General features: G+C 38.5%; 1 protein-coding gene across 1 annotated transcript in view; it reads right to left on the bottom strand.

The window, feature by feature from the left end:
- CUNH9orf135 (chromosome unknown C9orf135 homolog) overlaps positions 1-21469 on the bottom strand; it is a 65965-nt gene that overhangs the window by 22022 nt on the left and 22474 nt on the right. The window contains exons 3-4 of the mRNA XM_006918483.2: positions 8905-9023; positions 7944-8012 (exon numbers count right to left, since the gene is read on the bottom strand). Of these exons, the coding sequence (XP_006918545.1) occupies positions 7944-8012; positions 8905-9023 (188 nt within the window). The remainder of the gene's footprint in view (positions 1-7943; positions 8013-8904; positions 9024-21469) is intronic.

Here is a 21469-nt window from a genome sequence, read left to right as displayed (position 1 = left end):
TGCCCAAACTTTAGATCTAGCAGGTACATACCAAGTACATTCACACAAATTTTCTTATCAAATTATTTGAATTACCCAGCAAGAATAGCAATAGAATAGGTTATTGCTACCCACCATTAAAATACTTCTGTGCCAAGGCACACAGCTCAGGTCAGGATCTGAGTCACAACCCCGAATATTAATGAATGGAAAAGTGTCCCACTTAGCCATATGGCTTCAAAATATACCAGCTAAGGAAGGACACCATATTTGAAGGAGTAATGCAAAGGGCAATAGCATTTTGGTTGGCTCTGAAATCAGCAAATTTGGAGAACTAGAAAAGCTATCAATTACTCAGCACTCGCTAAGCCACCCATTCCTGGGAGCCCAAGTTGGAGATATGTCCTCAAGCAGTATTCCTGCCTCGATGAGGAAAAATGTCAGGCCAAGACCAAGGATTATCTGAGGAACGAGTAGCCCAGGTTGTTTGAAAAATGAAAATTTGATTCTAGAAATTTCAAAAGAGATAAAGAACTTTTCCCCAGTAATTCCTTTATGAGCTTGGTGCTCAAGGCCCGACCTGCCTAAAAGTAGCAATTATCATCTCCATATCTACAGAGGAAAGAGATGTTCAGAGTTCTCCTGATTGGCTTGTTATTCAAAAAGGCATCATAGAAAAATGGCTAAGACCATGAGCTTTGGAATTAGATGGTCTCAGTTCAAATCCTGGCTCATTATCACTTGCCAGCTGTGAGAATTTGAACGTGTTATTTGACTTCTTTGTGCCTTTGTTTTTCCCTCCATAGAATGCAAATAATAATGATGGAGTCAACTCACATTTTTTGTAGGGAGTAAATGAGTTAGCATATGTAAAACCCTTAGAATAGTGCCAAGCACATAATAAGCAAGCATATAAGTGTTTGCTATTTTCAGTGTTACTCTTAAAGTTATAAATTATAGAAACTCAATTCAAACTCCATAAAGAAAGAAAAAGGAAAATTCCAGCACACATAAAAAGAACGTCATCAGAATTCTGTCTGTTTCCACATTTCTGCTTAGCTTCATTTACAAATAGATGCTCCTCCAGCTGTAAGATGCCCTCTGTAAACTTGCTACCTGGAGCGTGAGAGAGCATCTTGCTCCAACCAGTTATTATCCTAGAGTGCTTTCTGATTGTCCTGGCCTGGAGACCAACACTTGGCTTGTGAAGAGGTGAGAGGGGGGAACAAAATCAGCCCAGTCATTTTATGGCCTAATTAGATTACATCGAATGGGAGAGACAATGTTGTCCAAAAGAAGAAAAACAAAAGGTGTTACAATGAGTGAGATGGGGAATCAAGAACTGAATTCCAGTCTGTCTCATTCCCATTCTGTGGTCTTTTCACCACCATACCACTCTCTTCTTCACATTTTCTTTGTCATTACCCTCATCACTGTCACGACAGGGCAATTTTTTTAACTTTTTTTTTTTTCTTTTGGAAAAATGTTGTATTTTACCAGGAGAGAACCCACCACACAAGTGCCTGAGTAGAAACAAAAGTAAAAGCCTTCCATTGTACTTTGAGAAAAGAAAAAAAGAAAAGAAGAAAGAAAGTTCTCTTACTATTCATATGCAGTCCCATTCCTCTGAAGAGTGCCAAAGGTTTTAGAGATGCTGCACGCCCCCATGGAAAGAATAAATGGAAAAAGTTTAAACTGTGGCCTAAGCTTGCTACTACTACAGTGAAGTAATCACTCCACACACAAATGGATAAGTGCTCTATGCCAGCAGTCAAAACTTAACTGCCTGAATTACTTTTTTGCCTGATTTAACTTGTCCATCTACGTGACTACAGATTCCTTTCTCCTCAGAATCATAAAATTTTAGAGCAGGAAAGGACTTCACAGGTCATTTGGATCAATTCCCTCATTTTCCGGATGGAAACAACTAAAGCCCAGAGAGAGTTATCAGCCAGCACAAGGTCACAGAGCAGTTTTAGTGCAGGTCCAGAAGTAGAACCCATGTCTTCTATTTTCTCATACCACACCCTTTCTGAAAAACCACATCGTGTCCAAAAAGCTACCTAGTGATCCAAAACACAATTTCTTTCTTCTCCAGTCATGCGGATTGCAATAAATGTTTTGATGAATTCTGGAAATGACACATTTATCATAAAACTTCAACAATATACACTAATCACTACCACCAGGAGACAATGAAATTTGTTAAAAATGTCAGAACACATTAGTTAGGGTTGACCTTGTAAGAGATCTTCCTTGTGTACCTCTCCATTCTCCAGTAGGTGGTCAGTACTCCTGCGCTGCCTTCAAACTGCCCCAGACTCCCATGGACCTGCTTCTCACCCAGGAAATAGTCTATGGCAGAACTGGCTTTTCCCTGTCAGAAAAACTAACTTCTCTGTAAACTATTACCCCAGGATCACACATGGTTACTTATGCATATTTAAATAAGATCTTAAAATTATATTTATAGTACACTTTCCTTTCAAAATTTTATCTGCTTGATATGTTTTTGTTGTTGTTGTTGTTCTATTGTTTTAGTTTCTGGTTGTTTGTTTAATGGTCATAGATGCAGTACAGATATTATACATGAAAAACCTTATTTCCTAGAAGGAATCAGCTATAATTGTCCGGTTCTATAGACAAATCATAAAATGATTTTGTATTAGATAATCATATATCCAGGAGTCTTCTGATAATGAGTGAATTAGTTTTCTGTTTCTCAAAATATACTTCCAAATTAAGTGAAAGTTCCTTGAGGATTCTTGAGAACAAGATAGGAGAGCAAGAAAGACTCTTAACTCACTAATTATATTCATGTTCCCATCCACTCTTCCTATGAGCCTTAAAGGAAATGTGTCTCTCATTCCTTTTCTACACCTTTAATGTCTCTATCTAGGTAATAAAAGTAAGGTATGTTAGACACCCCTAAGCATGTAACTGTATCTGTTTGAGTCCGTAAGAACACTGTTAATGTCTAAGATGTCTTTAAGCCTCCTTGCCTCTCACCCCTTACAACTCTGTCCAATGTCAATTCCTTGGAAACTCATTGATGGAAGGCAATCAGCTCTCAAGAGACATGATGGCTCTAGTTCTAGATGAGTTCAATTAACCTCAAACTATATAAATCTCATTTTTAAAGTTTAAGTCATTGATATCACTTTTAGTCTCAACATGACTATATTATAATTTTAAAAATTTCTCCATCTGTGAATTATGTGGAAGTAATTATCCACAGAGCCTTATTCTCTAGTTAAGGTCAGGAGTGATAAGTCCAGTGGTACCAAGCATTCTAGTTATTCTGCTTTTCAATATGTTCCACTGAGATGTTTGCTGCCAATTTGAGTAAAAGTGTTGTTTCTTCTTCACATTCGTTCGAAATAAAATAGCAGGCTATTGTTTAAGTTGTGAGAAAAGAAACAGACTGCCAAATGTCATCGCAACATAATGGATGTTATCTAAAAATTAAGATAAATGCATCTGACTAATGTCTCCTTAATAACAAAGCTATATCTGTATTCTGATTTTTTTTTGTTGTTAAGAAGTAACTTGAAGTTTAAACTTACATTATGATTACAGCTTTTCTTTTATAAGTTGGAAGCACATTATTTTGGTCTATTGAACAAGGTCATTCTTATTCATTGCCTTTTAAAGTTGACATTTAACTTCCACAGCTGTACAGCTGGCAAGAAGCAAAAGAATATTTAATATTCAAGAGAGCAGATTCTAAAATATCACAACAGTCTATTGTATGGAATGTCCTGTAATTAATGTACATCAACTGAAAGAAAGAATTGCATATGAAATTAGCAGAAATGGTTGAAGGTGCTCATGTTTTTATTTCCTTGTTAATACTCATGAATCAAATAAAATAAACAAGTAATTTTGGTAATTCAAACCAATAAGGGCTAATTTTCTAAGAGACCATGTCTTCCAATGCATTAACCAGAATAGAATTTAGAATAACTTTCGGTTCCACAGGCCTTGAAGCCCTAAATCAAATAAGATAGGAATTATCCATACTCCTTTTCCATTTTAATTTGCTGTTCAACATCAGAAATAATTTATTCATTCAAGAAATAATTATTGTGCATCTGCTGAAGGTCAGGCTCTCTGTTAGGCAGTAGGAATAGAGCTAAGACAGTCTTGCTCTTCAGAGCATTGACTTTAGCAAGAAAGACAAACAAGAATGCGACTAATTGCAACCAAGAGGGATGGTATTAGAGTAAAAGAAACACACAGTGCTATGAATACCCAAGGGACCTACCACAGGGTTGGAGGTGACAGTAGGAATGGAAGCTCCTCTGGAGAAGGTGACATTTCAGATGAGATTTGATGACTTCAGAGTTAAGAATGAATGTACATGTGGCATCATGTTTACTCAAAAAGTTCCACCAAAACCACATTAAAGAGACTTTTAAAAAGTAATAAGTCCATAAGAATAGGAAAAACAGGAAAAGGGACAAGAAAAACAAATATTAAAAGCTAAAGAGAAGATGGAGAAGTGCTCTCTGATTTAGCTGAAAGCTGAGTCCTAAATCAGTAAAGGAAGACTTAAGGAGAGCTGTTTGAGAAGCAGTTAGAAATCCAAGCCCCTCTTCCACTCCCTATTGCTGTGCTACTGTCCCTCCCCTACTCCAGCAGGAAGCTTAGAATTTATTCACTGCAAAGGGTAAAAGAAAGACCTGGATCAACAGCATGGTTCAGTGACCATTAACAGTGAAGGATTAATATTGATGTCTCAGCCAATTGTCCTCCTCGCTCCAGTAACACAGGTACCAGCCCTTCACTCTTCAGATGGGTGATTCAGGGAGCTTCCTCTGGGGAATATGACCAATCCACAAGGAAAGACTCAAATACTGACCCTGGGGCTTCTGCCAAAAAAAAAAAAAGACCCACATAGATCCCTCCAGTGAAGCTCCAAGTCAACAAGCCTCACTCACAGGCTCCAAGCCTCATCTTTTAACCATGAGGAGAAAACCAAGGATAGATTGCCTGAAGAAAATCTCTGGATTAGAAAATAGATACTTGCCAACAAATAAAACAAACAGAAACAAGAAAGATCTTGGAGAAAATAGAGACTATATGTGGATTTTTAAAAAAAAAAATTGAAGAAAACTATCATTAACATCTCAGACAGATAAAAGATATTGCAGTCATGAAACAAACAAAAGATTCCTATAAGAAAAATGGGATTCAAGAAACAAAGATACAGAGAACATTTTGAAGGTTGCCACATGGGAGGATAGTTAGAGGGGTAAGTTAAAGAGGGAAAGGAATTAAGAAGTACAAATTGGTAGTTACAAAATAGCCATGGGGATATAAAGTATAGCATAAGGAATGTAGTCATTAATACTGTAATAACTATGTATGGGGTCAGATGGGTACTAGATTTACTGGTGTAATCACTTAATAAGTTATATAAATGTCTAATCTCTGAAACTAGTATATTATATGCCATCTATAATTAAAAAATTAAAAAATTATTAAAAAAAAGAATAGCAGGATTCAGAAAAAACAGAACTCAATAATAGGGTTAGAGATAGAGTGAAATAGAGAGTAAAGACGAAAATAAAATAGAAAAGACGGGACAATTAAAAGACCAGGCCAAGCAATCTAACATCGAATAAGAATTTCCAAAAAGAAAGAACAGAGAAAATGGAAGGTATAAATCATCAATTAAATAAATCAAGATCATTTCCCTGAACTGATAGGTATGAATTCTAGACTGTAGGCTTGCCCAAGTATCTGGCCCAGCTGACTTACATGTAGCACTTACCATGTATGGATCAGTTGCTGTTCCAGTTGTTTTAAATACATTAACTTGCTTAATTATCACAACAACCCTATAACATGGGTGCCTACATAATTATCATCTCAATTTTACAGATGAAGAAACTGAGGTACAAAATGGTTATACAACTAGCCCAAGATCACGTAGCTAGTAAGTGGCAGGGCCAGGATGTGAAGGCAGGTAACATAGCCCTGCAGCTCACTACACAATACGACCACACAGGAGGGAATACCATTGTGAAATTTCAGAATCCACTATAGACAGCTCTAGTTGATTTTTTAAAGCCAGGGATATGTACTATTTTGATAGTGCATGCAGAGCCCAGCACCTGATCAATCATTTGAGGGGAACACCATGCAGATTTCTATTCCCACTTCCATGCAAAACTTCCTTCTCTCCAATACCCTGTCCTAAAATTCCAGTCATGTCAGAAGCTCTAAATTCTTATTTCTCCCTCCAAGTTCAACAAGAATACTACTGTACACTTGAGTTTGCCTGCCTGCACCACAGCCAGGAAAACTTCGTGGTGAGTCAGGGGAGAATGTGATGCTCACCTTTCATCTCAAGTAGCACAGAGCCTCACTGGTTGTTATCCAACACTTGAAAATAGTTGTCTAATATATTTTGCCCAGTTTTATAGTTATTCATGGCAGTATAGTAAGTCTGAAATTAGCCCTTTTCTACCAAAAGATATCTTTATTCAGCCCTCACATTTAAATAATTCTGAGTTCAAAATTCTTTTCCTTCAATACTTTAATGTTATACTCTTGTATCCAGTGTTGCTGTTGGGAAATTAATGTCAACCTGATTTTTATTATTTTGCCTGATGTTTGCTGCTGCTGTTTCCTTTATTCCCCTAAATAATAAACTTTAACTTTCCGTTCCATTGATTTTAAATTCCTATTCCATTTGTTCCATGAGATCTGCTTCCTCTGGTATGGGTTGCCTATATCTCATTCTTCACGATGGTTTTGTTATTTACGTGTGTCATAATTTTTTTTTTTTTTTTTTACTGAGACTTCGCCTGTATTATTCCTAAGACTTTCAGCTGCCTCCACTTTTGATGACTACATGATAATCCATTGAAAAGTGTGGCTAAGCTGGTGTCTTCACTGTGAGTGTGGGAAATATGAGTTGAGTGCCTCTACTGCAGTTTGCTGGGCTTAACTCCACTTGTTTTCCCTGACATTTCTTTCTCCTTAAGATGCAATACCCAGTTTTTCTATAACCGAGGTTGCTTTCTCTAACTAGAGTTGAAGGAGACAACTCAGGGTCCTACTGGCTATCCGTGACTGGCATTACAGATCTCAATGCTGAGATCAGAGTTTCAGGGAAGTAGGCTGTTGGCATCAAATCTTCTATTATGTAGAGCCCTGGCTGTCTCATTTTCTGCCTTGGACTAAAAACAGCAGTCAAAGTCACTGCAGAAAATACAACTTTGAGCTATAATCCAAACTCAATAGACAAGACTCATTCAGCTCCCATCTATGCCAGGCCCACCGAGATCACAGCTCCCACCCTAGACTGGCCCAAGATGCCATCTAGAGACTTCATCTCTTGCCTTATCCCTTTTCTCCTCCCTAGTTTTCTCCTGCTCTAGCCCTTTATTTTGTTTAGAGTTTCTCAGTGTTTTGATACAGTTTTCAAAGTCTGCCTCTGGATTCATTCTGCCTTTCCATGTCTTTGCTGGAAATTCCAGATTTCAGCACAGGGACGGGAGCCAGCAGAATGTTTTTAGCACATCACCTTGATGGAAGCCAGAAGCCCAATCTCCTCAAGGACCATCCTGGGGATGTTCCCTGTGGACCTTCCAGCCAACTCAGAGGTGCTACAGTAAGGCTGTGGGGGATGAAGCCCAGGCCAGCCTTGCCGAAACAATCAGGGCTAGGACCTGGAGGGTTATACTACCTGGCCAGAATTATAACAGGTGATTGTGAAATGAGGTAGGTCATTATCATTTAGGGCACCCCCCCATCCCCACCTCTGGCAGATTCTGCAAAATAGCCAACAGCCCTATAACTCATACTTGAAGGAAGCTCATCTCACACACAAATTTGCTCCATAGGGCTGCTTAGGAACATTAGATAGCACTTTAGCATCCCTGCAAACAAACCTCCTGAATCATTAAAAAACATTTTGTGCAATCTGCAGCAGTTTAGGGAGTACTCACATTTTGCGCCGATCTGGTGGGTGTCTAGTAAAGAGAGCTCCAAAGCCTGTCACAGGCAATCCAGTGTCCCTGGAAACAAGATATCAATTTTTAGAAACATGTCAGACTGACATTTATAAACTATCAAAGCCACAGAAAACTTATTTGGGGCTATATTTTCATGATAATTACTTTTAAAGGATTTTCATGCTCGCGACTTTTATGCACTTGGCAAAATAAAATGTTCTAATGCGTAAATGGAATGCGTAAATCTTGTCATTACTTTGACTGCATTTTCCAATAATTACAATATAAGACAAAGTCACAACTCCACGGGAAGGTACTGTATCAGGTAGCAGGACTGCAGATATGACTAAGTAGTAGTTCCTACCCTCAAGGAACTCTATCTCAGGGGAAACATACATACATATAAATAACTAGATGTATGTACGTACAACTGCTATGTGTAATATAAAATGTTCAGAGGGCAAGGATACAAGAACAATTAATTCTGATTAATAACCACCTACCTGATTCTTAATGCACCTCAGGCAATATTTCTATGCACATTACATACTTTATTTCATCCAAACTTCAGAAAAACTCTATGAGGCAGATACTTTTATAATTCCCATTTTACAGGTGAACAACCTGAGGCTTACAGACACCGAATAACTTTCACAAGTAAATTGTGGAGCTGGGATTCAAACCTAGATAGTCAGAACTCCTACAGGAAAAACATGTAAGAGGAAATGACATTTTAACTGGACTCAGAATAAGTAGTGTTGATTGGCAAACAAATGAGGGAAGGGAATTTCAAACAGAGGGAATGGCATCAGCAGAAAGCATGGAAGCTTAATGTGTTTCTGTGCTTGATGTATTCCTGTAATGTGTAGCTGGGGTCACTATACCTCTTCAGTACTTATATAAATCCTTTCCTGCATGTGTCTGTTCTGTAAGCAAAGGAAAATATTGAGAATACCTTTCAATAATCCCAGAGCTCATTGTTTCTGCATTCAATAAAGCTTTGCTTTTTATTTCAGCCAATTCTGTGTTTAAAAAAATTTGTGCCATTTGTTCATGTGTTTCTGATATCCAAATCTAGAAAAATAGAAGCCATATATAAGAAAAATAAATTAATTATAAGAAATGATGAGTTACTAAAATATATTTCTATTGAAGTACATTCTGCTTTTAATTATTGACTCCATTGACATTAAAAAATAAGTGATATCTCATAGCAGTTAACTATTTCATCATAAACATATAAAAATGGCAATTCTTTACTATGTGTTATTGGAAAGTAAAAATCAAATTATTGTTCCTATGAACTAGAAAGTATTGCATTCAATTAAATACTAATTATATCTCCTTTCTATTTCCTTCTCAAGGTTAATACATTTTAACTTCCATAAGTAAGAAAATTTTTGTAGCAACCACTTTGTAAATCATATAGGACTTCAGATACAATCACCTTCATCATCACCATCAATGGGATCATCATTAATAATTCAATCTCTATCATATGATAATTCAATCAAGCAATTATTATGAGGAAAATCTGAAGATTGCAAAATGTACTCAAATCAATTGTAGATGCATTATGGGCATCATCTAGGGGATCTTCGGAACAAAAATGGATGGTAAGGATTGAATATTTTCATACAATACTCTAGGAGATCATGAATGTGGAGGTTAATAGCAGAGAACCAGAACTCACCACCACCAAAAGAACCCATTACTTTCCCTAGGCCTAAAGATTAGGTTCCCCACCACATGCAATGAAGCCCCAGCTCATATTAATCCCATTAGATTTTGCTTTAAAAATGAGAAACCACTGTTTAGAAATTTGGAGACTTCAACTGCAAGAGTATCATAGCTACAGTCATATGCCTTTGTTCTCCTTTGGTTCAGTATAATAAGGCTCTAGGAATCTACCCTGCTCAAAGCAATTTTAACTATGGTCTGTGGTCCTACTTCTCCAGTCTACTCCACGGCTCTATAGAGCCTTGGCTTCTCTCATTACTATTCCTTAAGACCTCAACCTCTTGAATCACCAGTCTCTCAGCCCAATTTCCCAGCTCTGATTCCTATGCCTTTAGCTCAACTACTCCTCTTCTTAGATTCATAAGTTCTCAAGGTAATGGGAGAGGACACGGTATTGGGCTACACATTTTATATATTAACAAAAAGAAGACATATCTTTTGGGGAAAAACCTACTAGCCACAATTTTATTTTAAGGTGTAAGTTTGATCCTAAAATTAACCTTAGGAATGTTCTGATCATTTTTGGGAGTAAAATACTTTAACAAATCAATAAACACCTTTGAAAATTATGTGAAACAAAAATATTGCCAAACATGAAATAATGAGCAGTGAAAGAATACAAGTGATATTAGCATTAGTGGAACTTAAGTTTGTTGAGTGCTTATTCTATGTCAGACACTGCTTCAAACACTTTGTATGCGCTATTTCATTAAATATTCAAAGCAACCTAATGAGTGTTACGTATCAATCATGGTCACAGAATGAAAAGATCAAATGAGGAAATGAAGAAAGTTTAATGAAGGATGCACTTATAAAAGTGTGGCCAGCATTCAGAAAATCATAAACAATATTGAAATGCCATGAGGAAAGCAATAGTGGGGAGCCATAAGGTAGGGGCAGTTACTGGAACCCTGAAAGACCTACAGCTGCAAAGAGAGGGCCACTTGATAGCTGTGGATGTCAGAACAGACACATAGTGTCTTAATCCATTACTGGTTACAAATACTGCAAATTAGGTGGCTTATAAACAACAGAAATTTATTTCTCACAGTTTCGGAAGCTGAGAAGGCCAAGATCAAAGCGCCGATAGATTCAGTGTTTGGTAAAGGCTATTTTTCACCTTGTCCTCACATGGCAGAAAGAGGAGGGAGCTCTCTGGGGTCTCTTTTATAAGGGCACTAATCCCATTCATGAGGGCTCCCAAATGACCCATTTCTTAATACCACCACACTGAAGGTTAGGATTTCAGAATTATAATTTTGGGGGCAACCCAAACATTTAGTCTATAGCACACAGCCACTGCCAAACCATGGCCCTGCAGGGAGAAACCATAGAAATAAATGTCCAAGCTTACTCTCCTCCCACCTCTGATCACCTGTCAGTGCCTTCCACAGGCCAATCTCAACAGGAAGCCAGAGGACAAGGGAGCTCACTGATGTAATCCATAAAAGTCAGCTTCCTTGGCAAAGAGCAGGGTTGAAGAGGTAGAAAATAGATCTTAAAGGAGAAAGGAAGAACACTTGGAATAGTTTATTTTCATTTTAAAGGGAAAATAATGCTGAAAGGGATGAATTCATGCTCATGTAAGCCATGAGAAAGTAGAAGTTCTACAATTCAAAACTCATTCAGTCTGACTTATTCATTCATTCATCCATTCATTTCCATGAAATTCTAGGCATCCTACTAAGTTCTACAGCTAGAGTAGTAAAATCCAGAGGCTATACAGACTGTAGCTTAGTGAGTTACAGTAATCATGAGGATAATAGTAATAACAATAGCACATGGCCAGACATTACTCAAAATATCTTCACATTAAATGTTGTGAAAACTCTACTATTCTCACTTTACACCTGAGGAAATAAAGACATGGAATGCTTTAGACTCTTGACCAAAGTTACAACCTAATAAGTAATGGAGCCAAGAATCAAAGAAAAGCCATCTGATTCTAGAGCTTGCTCTTAATTTCTGTGTTTTCAGAGGCAGATGTTATCCCCCAATATTAGACCTCCCATCTTTATCAGTAATAGAACCCCAAATTTTAGCTAGACTCATGTTGTTTCAGATTATATTTTCTAGTCTCCCTTATACCTAGATATGACCAGCGACCAATTCTGGACAGAGGGGCATAAGTGGAAGTAATTTATACAACCTCCGAGAAAAGTCCCTCTTCTATTTTTTTTCTTGCTGCATGGAATGCAGACATGACAGGTTTCCAGCAGCTGTCTTGGGCCCTACCCAAAAGATGGAAATGCAGAAAGCTGGAAGGAGTAGGTCTCTGATAATTTGTGGACCTTCCATACCAGTCCTGGCTTGCTATTCTCTGGACATTTTACATGAAAGAATAAAACCTTATGTGAACAACCACTGTTGATTTGAGGTTTTTGTTGCATGTAGGCAAACCTAATCCCACAGCATCTTAATGTGAAAAATCACTTTGGTATAGAAATGTTCATAACCTGACATAAGGGGGGTAATTTTATAAAGGCACTTCCATATGTTTTGGTAATATAAAATGGTAATATAAAAAATATCTAGCGTGTATATAGGAAGATCACTTCATAATATCATTCTTGTTCCTTATTTACCTGAGTATCAATTTTTTTTTAAAGTCTTCATTTCTAATCTTCCAAGATGAACTCTTCCCATATGTGCTGCATTTAAGAAACCCCAGAAGACATATAACCTGGGTGACTGGTACAGGGAGCAAGCAGGTCACTTAAGACTTACTCTGAAATTCCACATTGGAGGGTAACCAGCCTCTTTCTTTTGAGGATGACTTACCCCCTGGCAGAATCTCTCTTGGCAAGAATCATTTAAGATAATACTCAATTGACATTTATTTCTTGGGTTTCTCACAAGGTCCCCAGAAAGTATACTCCTCTAACCTATACTAAAGGAAGTACAGGTATTTTCCAAGTCAACTTTCTCCTCTGATGCCACAGGCTGCTTCAGGAATGAGTCGGACTCCAGTCCATCATGCTCCCTGCCTTCAAGGAAACACTAATCAAGTTCTCTGCCTAGTATCCTTGAGGCCTTGCTCAAAGGCTTGAAGTGAACAGGAGATACTTATGACAAAAAGAGTGGGACTCAGCATGCATACCATCTCCAAATGACTCCTCCAGATTTCAAATACTCTTGGTCAAGTTTCTTCGATTTCAACCTTTTTTTTTTTAATCTTCAAGGTGGATGAGACACCAAAAGGCTCAAAATCAGTTACTGCTTAAATGCTTTGCACGTGCTACATGAGTGATTTGGCACCTCACTTTGTAATGAAGAAGTTAGCATCCATTATCTTAGATCTTCAGTCGTAACTAAAGAAGAGTCTTATTTTAACCTGTCAAACAGCACTCCCCTACCAACTGTAGCTTTTATGCACCATTGCCAAAAAAGTCATTATCATCAACAAGTAAATACTGAGACTTTGTTAAACATCTTTATCTTCTAAAATCATCCAAAAAGCTATGCTTATTTCTCAGCAGTAATTTTGCCCTTGGAAATTATGGCTATTTTCATGTCTAGGTGAACTCAGTAGTGCCATATACAGATTATTTACAGCAGTGCCAGAGAAGCAGAGAGGACCTATTTCCATTATTATTTTGAACAACTGGGACTCATGGGGTACAATCAGAAAAATAATTTTGTTGTTTTTCTCCGCTGCCTAGCTATGCTAGCCTTTGTGGGATGGTTCATTCCCCATTCCTACAAGAAATAAATCTTGGACAAGTATTATATTTTTTCCAATCATTTTCAGATCACAAAAACAATCTCAGGTAAATAATTAATATTAATAAAATAATCTCAAGAGAGCTTTTCAGTTGTCTAGTTGTCTGAGGGAAAGGAGGAGCAGAGCAAGTGAAGAAATAGAAAATCAGCTAATCCCCATACACTCATATACTTTCAGCTGCTGATTTCTCTGGCCTGGAGCAAACTCTAACTGGAAGAAGGGAAGAGATTTAATCCTAAATAAAATTCATAATTTTGATGAGGTATTTTAACTATTGAAATGCAACCGATAGACTTTTTATTATCTGAGAGTGATCATAAAAATATTGGAAATGACACAAGATTTTATCCAAGAGTAAAGAAAGAATTAACTCTACAAAGCAGGTCAAATAGATAGTAGAGGCATAGAATATAGGGGCGCGGGCGCGTGTGCGTGTGCGTGTGTGTGTGTGTGTGTGTGTGTGTGTGTGATTGCTCATTTTGAGTTCCATTTGTTCACCAATAACAGTTACACTTGCTTATGCAAACTGATATACATAAAAAATTAAAATCAAGTTTCTCTAAAATTTAAATTTAGGACATAATTATTGATATAGAAAGAGTTGCAAAGGACAGTGCTGGGATCAAAATGGCAGATGCCTACTTTCATTCCTGTCCCAAATGACAGAGCTGTTTTTTGCTAGAATAAAACCATAGCTACAGCACAAAACAAGGACGGTACACTTATTGGGCCCAAATTTATACACAATTCTTCAACCTGGAAAGGTGGATTCAATTGTGCTAATATTGGAAAAAATGATCCAAAGTAGTACCAGGAGAGGATGCTGGAACCGATGGCATCAACTCCAAGCTCAGAGATTATGGAGACAGAAAGCATGAGGGGGCCCTGACTCAACAGTCCACTACCCCCAAACACCTTCCTTTTTCCTGGTTGAAGTGGTTCTCTTACAATGGCATTTAAAATAATTCCATTTACAAAAATTTGATCTATATGCCTCTTTCAGGTACTTAGATCTGAATGCAAGAAGTCTCTCTAAGACTATACTGGTCAAAATACCATTTTACTATGTCAAACAAAGAAAAAAATACCTGAACCAAGTAAGTAAATGATAATTGAATTTCTCAGATCTGATATAATTATATCCCTTTATATCCCCTTTAGGGTCATTAACTTTTAAGTGTCATATTTTCATCCACTAACAGATCATCTATGAGGCCTACTTAGCTATTCTTCATCTATTCATAAAATGAATGTTAGCAAACTTTCGTATTATTCATTTGCCATTTTAAAGTCTAAAATGACTGTGATGCTGTTAATACTAATATTAGCCTAATTTGCTCATCAATATTGTCCTCTTAGTTCCAAAAATGTCTTGGCATTGATTCATTAGCTGTATAAGAAAAATCTGTTAAATAAAATGACTCGCTTTTCTTTGTTCTTTTATTGTCTGTAAATTTCTCATCCTCTATGATACAGCATCAAATATGCTCTGTACTTAACCCTCCTAAAGTTTACAGGATTCAACATGTATCACTTCCTCAGAAGCGGTCTTGTGATTGTGATTATGACAGGGCCTTTTGTAGTTTTGTGAGGATCCTTGGGTGAGAGACTTTACAAATGCACAAAAAATAATAGAAGTACTCCTGATCGTTTTAGTTTGCATGAGACTCACTCTAGTATACCTAAGTAGCCCCTGAATAAAGTCCAAATAAAAATTTAAAACAATCCCTCTTCTGGGTGCTTACCCAAAAAACTTGAAAACATTTATCTGCAAAGATATATGCACCCCATTGTTCATAGCAGCATTGTTCACAGTGGCCAAGACATGGAAACAACCAAAGTGTCCATTGATAGATGATTGGATAAAGAAGATGTAGTACATATATACAATGGAATATTACTCAGCCATAAGAAAAGATGAAATACTGCCATTTGTGATAACATGGATGGATCTTGAGATAACCATGCTAAGCGAAATAAGTCAGACAGAAAAAGTTGAGAACCATATGATTTCACTCATATGTGGGGTATAAAACAAGTGAGGGGAGAAGTAGAAGGGGTAAAGGGGTCAAATATTTGGTAGCAAAAGGAAACTTAACTTTGGATGGTGAATGCACAATGCAATACATATGACATTATTGAACTGTACACTTGAAATCTATTTGATTTTATTGTTCCCCAATGTCACCCCAATAATTTTACTTTAAAAATACTGTAGTTTAAAATGCTATTTCCCATAAACACTTAGACTAATAAGACAATCATAGAAATTCCAGTGGCTTGAATTACTGCTCCCCTGTGAATTTGGATCACCCATGGCCCCACTCAGTCATTTTCCTGGAGCCTGAGGGACCACCAGGGTAGGAAACCCATCATGCCACCACTGAAAACTGAGTGGTATGTTTCCAGATTCCTTCAAGAGATTATTCCTTTAAAATTCAGTTCAGGAGCTTCAAAGGGGCCACATCCAGTAGGAAGACATGTCTTCTCTCTACTCAACCCATTTCAGTTTGGGTGCCCCTCACAGCATCCTCTTCTCTTCCTTGTTATGGAATCCATCATACACTTTGCCACTGTGGTTGTTCATCCTCACTTCTCCCATGAGCCTTTCAGTTCCTTATACACAGGGATATCGTTTTGAATTATTATGTTTCTTGCCCTAGCATTTAACATAATAACTTGGCATAATGTTTCTTACCCCGGCATTTGGCAAAATAATAGGTCCTCAACATATGTTTATTGAATGTAGTCCTTCCTTTCTTCCTTCCTCCCTTCCTCCCTTCCTCCCTCCCTCCTTCTCTCCCTCCCTCCCTCCCACCCTCCCTTCCTCCTGTCCTCCTTTCCTTCTTTCCTCCCTGATCTATTCCCTGCCTAGGGCTCTCTACAAATAGCTGTGTCATTTAAAAATAAACATATCTCCTTCCTTCCTTCATTTCTTTCTTTTCTTCTTTTCTTCCTTCCTTTTTTTCTTTTTCTTTTATCCTTTCTTCCTTTCTTCGATTTTTCCTTCCTCCCTCTGTCCCTCCCTTCCTCTCTTCTTTCTATCTTTCCTCTCATTCTTCTTTCAACAAACATTTATTGAGCACTCGCTATGTGCCAGGCACCATTCTAGGAACTAGAGATATAGTAGAAAATAAAACAGACCAAGTCCTTCCTGTCATAGAGCTTGTATTTTAGTAGGGGGAGACAGACAATTAACAACTAAAGAAGTCTAAAATATGTCCAGTGATTTAAGAGCCATGAAAAAACTAAAGCAAGGAGAGGGGCTAGAAAGGGATGATATGACTGTCTTTTTATTTACCAATGGGTAACTAGCTCATTGAACAAGTGGGACTTGTAAGTAAGTATAATTAAAAAACAAATCTATTCTTTCTCCATCACTGCCTATCCATAGTCATTTAAAGGGGCTAATTTTTTCTTATGCTCTTTGATGAAATATAGGACAGGTCCTAGGACCTTTCTGGTCACTCTCAGAAAATATAAAAATCTTCCAGCTACCTCTGTCCCAAGAAAAGTCTAATTGAGGCAAGTAAAATATCTAGTCCCATGTACTAGTCAAAACTTTGCACTTCATCTAAAATGTAAGATTTTCACTCCTCCACCTTGGGCTTGCTTTGGCCTCCATGGAAAAATGAAGCGTAGTTGGCTTCTTCTCAGTTGTGCCCCTTGGATTTCTTCCCTACGCTACAACTCCCTCTGGCTCCTTGGGGGCTGAACCCAAGGGTATGAGGATATGAGAAAGAAGAACGGTAAATGTAGTAAAGGCACAAGTGTAATTCTTTGATGTTCTGCTCACCCAGTTCCACTGTGACGGCAGAGGTTGGGGCTCCCCACACCATCAAGCAATTCTCTGGACACCAACTGGGTGTCCTGCAATTCAACTCAATTCTGACACTATTTACTGGGAGATAGCATCAAATTCTACAGGTGAGGGACTCAGTTCCACACAACTGTCCCCACGCCAACAACTTCAGATGGCAGTTGCAAGCCCAGATTATTACCTGTGCTTCTGACTAACTAGCTATAGATCAGAGATCCCCATGACCTCCTCCTTGGGTTCCATTAATTTGCTAAGAGTGGCTCACAGAACTCTGAGAAACATTTTACTTACTAGATTAATTGTTTATTATCGAAAAGATATAACTCTGGAACAGTGAGATGGAAGAGATGAATAGGGCAGGGTATGAGGAAAGGGTGTGGAGCTTTCATGCCCTCTTCAAGTGCACCACTCCCCCTACTCCTCTATGTGTTTGCCAATTTAGAAGCTCTCCGAATCCTGTCCTTTTGGGTTTTATGGAGGCTTCATTACATACACATGATTAGTTAAATCATTGACCATTGGTAATTGAACTCGATCTTCAACACCTCTACCCTCTGAAGAAGTGGTGGTGGGGAAGGATATTAAAGTTTCAACTTTTTAATCACATGGTTGGCTCCACTAGCAACCAGCCCCCATCCTTAGGTGTTTCTAAAAATCACTTCATTAATATTGGAAAAGACACCTTTATTAATCTCAACACAGGAAATTCCAAAGGTTTTGGGAACTGTGAGGCAGGATCCATGAAGACCAAATATATATGAGAAAGGTAGTTTGGTCATCTAAATGACAAAATACATATTTTTCTTATAAATCACAACATCGCAGTGATCTTGGTTTGTTTTCCTCTGGGCATGTCTATCTTTGACCTCTCTGGCTTTGGTGGATGTTCACAGCTGACTTTCTTGGGGTGTTCTAGTAGATGTTGAGATCCTTTCTGGCAACATTCAATTGGATGTCCGATGACACAGGATCCCACTGGCTGGACTTAAAAATCCTGCTTCAGCCCCTGCAATATTCAGCCAATCTCCACCTCCAACCCAACATGAGGTGCTCTTAGGCAGGCTCAGAAATGTCTCATGTCATCTTTCTGTTCTACATGGCCAACACCTGATCTCCAAAAGCCACATCTGGCCCTGAGCACTCACTTATTTTTGCTCCACCAACAGTACACATGTAGTTAGTTCCTATCTTTCTGCTCTGCTGCTTCAAATAGACCCCGAGGGCCTCTCATATCTGTAACTTCAGCAGGCACCCAAGGGGTATGCAGATGAGACTTATAGCACACCTTTTCCAAAACCTTGTCTTTGCTCTCAGATTCCTCATTTGGTTTCTTGGATTCCTCTTATAGCCTGCATGTTGGCCTAAATGTACCATCTTTTTTAAGGGTCTCACATAAGTGGCCTAATATTTCACTTTGGCACCTGAGACTATGGTTTTAATCTTGACCTTTTGGATTCCCAGCCAAATGTAGACAAAGAGAGTCCCATCTTAAATCTCTTTATAAATAAATAATGATTACATCAGCCCCAGCAGCAGCATTTAAGGGCAAGGAAAATTTCAATCAGCTAAACAGAAATGTTGGTAGTCCTAAGAAGGAACCGCTTAGCAATAATCTTGCAGAAAAACAAAAAATGCTAAGAAGGCATTCAGGAGGAGAAACACATGGGAATAGGACCTGCCAGCACATGTGTGGACATAATTTGGGAAACAGGACAAAGGTTAGCTAAGACGTAAGAAATCAAAGCCCCAAGACATATGCAGTGAAATGTATACAATACCCAAGCCAGAGCAAAATAAATAAATAAACAAATAATCAGGCTGACTTCCTGCAAGGAGGATGCAATGTTGGATGTTTAAAAGACCATTGAACTAAGAGTGGAGCAACTTGGCACTCCAAGAGGCAATTTGGGAAAGTATTTAAGATCTTAAACTTTGGAACCAGTGGAGATAAGTAAATTTTAATTGTTAATACACTTTCAATCTGTTTGATAAAGCTTCACTTGGCCTCAGAGTCCTCATCTATGCAATGTGGGTCACGTGTGGTACCTGCTGGGAGAGCTGTCCAGAGGATAAAATGAGGTACTGTTCACATAACCGTCTTATTGAACTGATCCTATTTCATCAATAGAATGCATCACGAAGCAACTTTATTTTAATCAAGCTGTCTGTTCCATACCACATGGAAGGCTAGTTCTTTCCTTTGGCTTAATTGAAATTTTAAACAAATCCCATAGTTTTTTCTGGGCCTCTCAATCTCAAGAAAGATTTCATTTTAGTTATGAAATTTTCCAGCCCAGTGAAGAAATCAAAACCTCTAACTGTATAAGATTCAAGGTTCTCATCTTTCCAGTTCAGTGCTGCTTTAGGCCTGGAAGCCTGAAGTGGGCCGGGCCTTGCTCCACTGCTGTTTCCCTTCCAGGCCTCTCTCTTCTACTTCCCCCAACCCACAGGCCCCTCCCAGGTCTGGCTGATGGGGAGAGATAGGGTGAAGAGGCATAGTGTTAACTGGCCCTTATTCTCTTGACCTCTGCTGGCAGCCCTGGGCTTGGAGGACATTCAAAATTGACTTCTCTCATGGGCCACACTTGTAATTATTTCTAGAGACTGTCTTACAAGGACCTTCAACTGCAGCTTGCTGGAAGCAGGCAAAGCTTTTCTTCCTGATTGATTGTAATACCTCTTCCTCAGCCGTGGGTAGCTGGTGGGTCTCTCATGCTAGGTCTTTTTATCTTCTGCTCCTACCCTAGGTAGCCCTTTTAAGAATGCTCCAGCAAATTCTCTCCAATGGGTCCGCAGGTAAACACACACACTCATACACCCTGACCACCATCCCTGCTCCACAGGCTGCTTGTTCCCTCTCCCTCTCTGCTTTGCCAGACCAGGCAAGACTTTAGGTTCTCAGGCATGTGTCATATACCTGGACCCTATGTCCTCTAAATTTGAGGACACACCTATTAATCTCTCTGACTGGTTCCCTTGAAATGTTTCTCAACTATGGAAGGAGGAACATGCAGCCCACAACTAAATAAACCGTCTTTCAACGCCGGTCTTCAAGAACATAACCACTCGTACTGGCCTAACCTAGTTTAGAATCTCTTACAGGTCCTGCTTAGACGGTCCAGTAACTTGCTTTAGGACATATGGTTCTTTCCAAATAGCAAGGGTGTTCTAGCATTTAGGCCTCTACCAAAACTCTGTTATAACAAGGAGACACATCCATCCTCCTGCCACATCAGCATCCCACCTGATACATGAAGGTATGGAGGCTCTGTGCCTATATTCCCTCCCTTTTACACCTAGGATCTTGGGTGAGTCATTTAAAATCACTGCATCTAAATTTAGAACTGGGATAGTATCTTTCCTGACAAATTTATAACTTTGTTGAAGGAGCAAGAAAAAAGGCGGATGAACAAGTGCTTTATATACAAAAAAATCTATAGAGAAAAATGTAACTTACTATTATATGAGAATATAATAGTAAGATAATAGTAAGATATGAGAATAGCAGTTTCATCTGAAATAGTAACCCTTGGTCTATTTTCCTTCCTATCTAATATATACTGTAAACCTAGTAGAGGAAGGACAAGATTTCGATGACCATGAACAAAAGTCATAGAGAAGTTTATGTCTTATTTATACAAGCTCCATTAAATCTGAGGCTTGACTACTATAATGCATAGAACATAAGAAACAAATGTTTGAGGTTCTTACACCTCGTATTTCACTTCATCTCACTCCTCTAACAACACAGAGACCAAGAATATTTTCATTCAGGAATTTAAAAATGAATGTTTTTTAAGAGTCAAAGACTCTAAGGACATGCCAAGTAATTCCTGCCTTGCCTAAATTGTTCTTGTCCTGACCACAGCCCTGTGTTCAAGACAGAAAGGTTAAGCTAGATTTGGAGTAGTGGGGCAGGGTGACTATTGATTGAGTTGGGCATCAGACTTGAGAGCTCCATCATGTGCTGGCTAATGACCAATGAGGAAGCTTGGTATAAAGGCAAGAGGGTAGGGTGGAAACTGAGGAAACCATCAGAATGCCCCTGAGATTTAAGCTATGGGGCAAGAGGGCAACTAAGCAGAGGCAAATAGAGATGCCAAGAGAGACTCTGTGTGTGTGTGTGTGTGTGTGTGTGTGTGTGTGTGTGTGTGTGTGTGTGGCAGAGAGAGAGAGAGAGAGAGAGAGAGAGAGAGAGAGAGAGAGAGAGAGAGAGAGAGACCGCCTTGCTGTTTT

This window comes from Pteropus alecto, unplaced genomic scaffold (genome assembly GCF_000325575.1).
Source record: "Pteropus alecto unplaced genomic scaffold, ASM32557v1 scaffold95, whole genome shotgun sequence".
Classification (NCBI taxonomy): domain Eukaryota; kingdom Metazoa; phylum Chordata; class Mammalia; order Chiroptera; family Pteropodidae; genus Pteropus; species Pteropus alecto.
The sequence above is the reverse complement of the archived record's forward strand: the minus strand, read 5'-3'. Positions and strand labels throughout refer to the sequence as shown.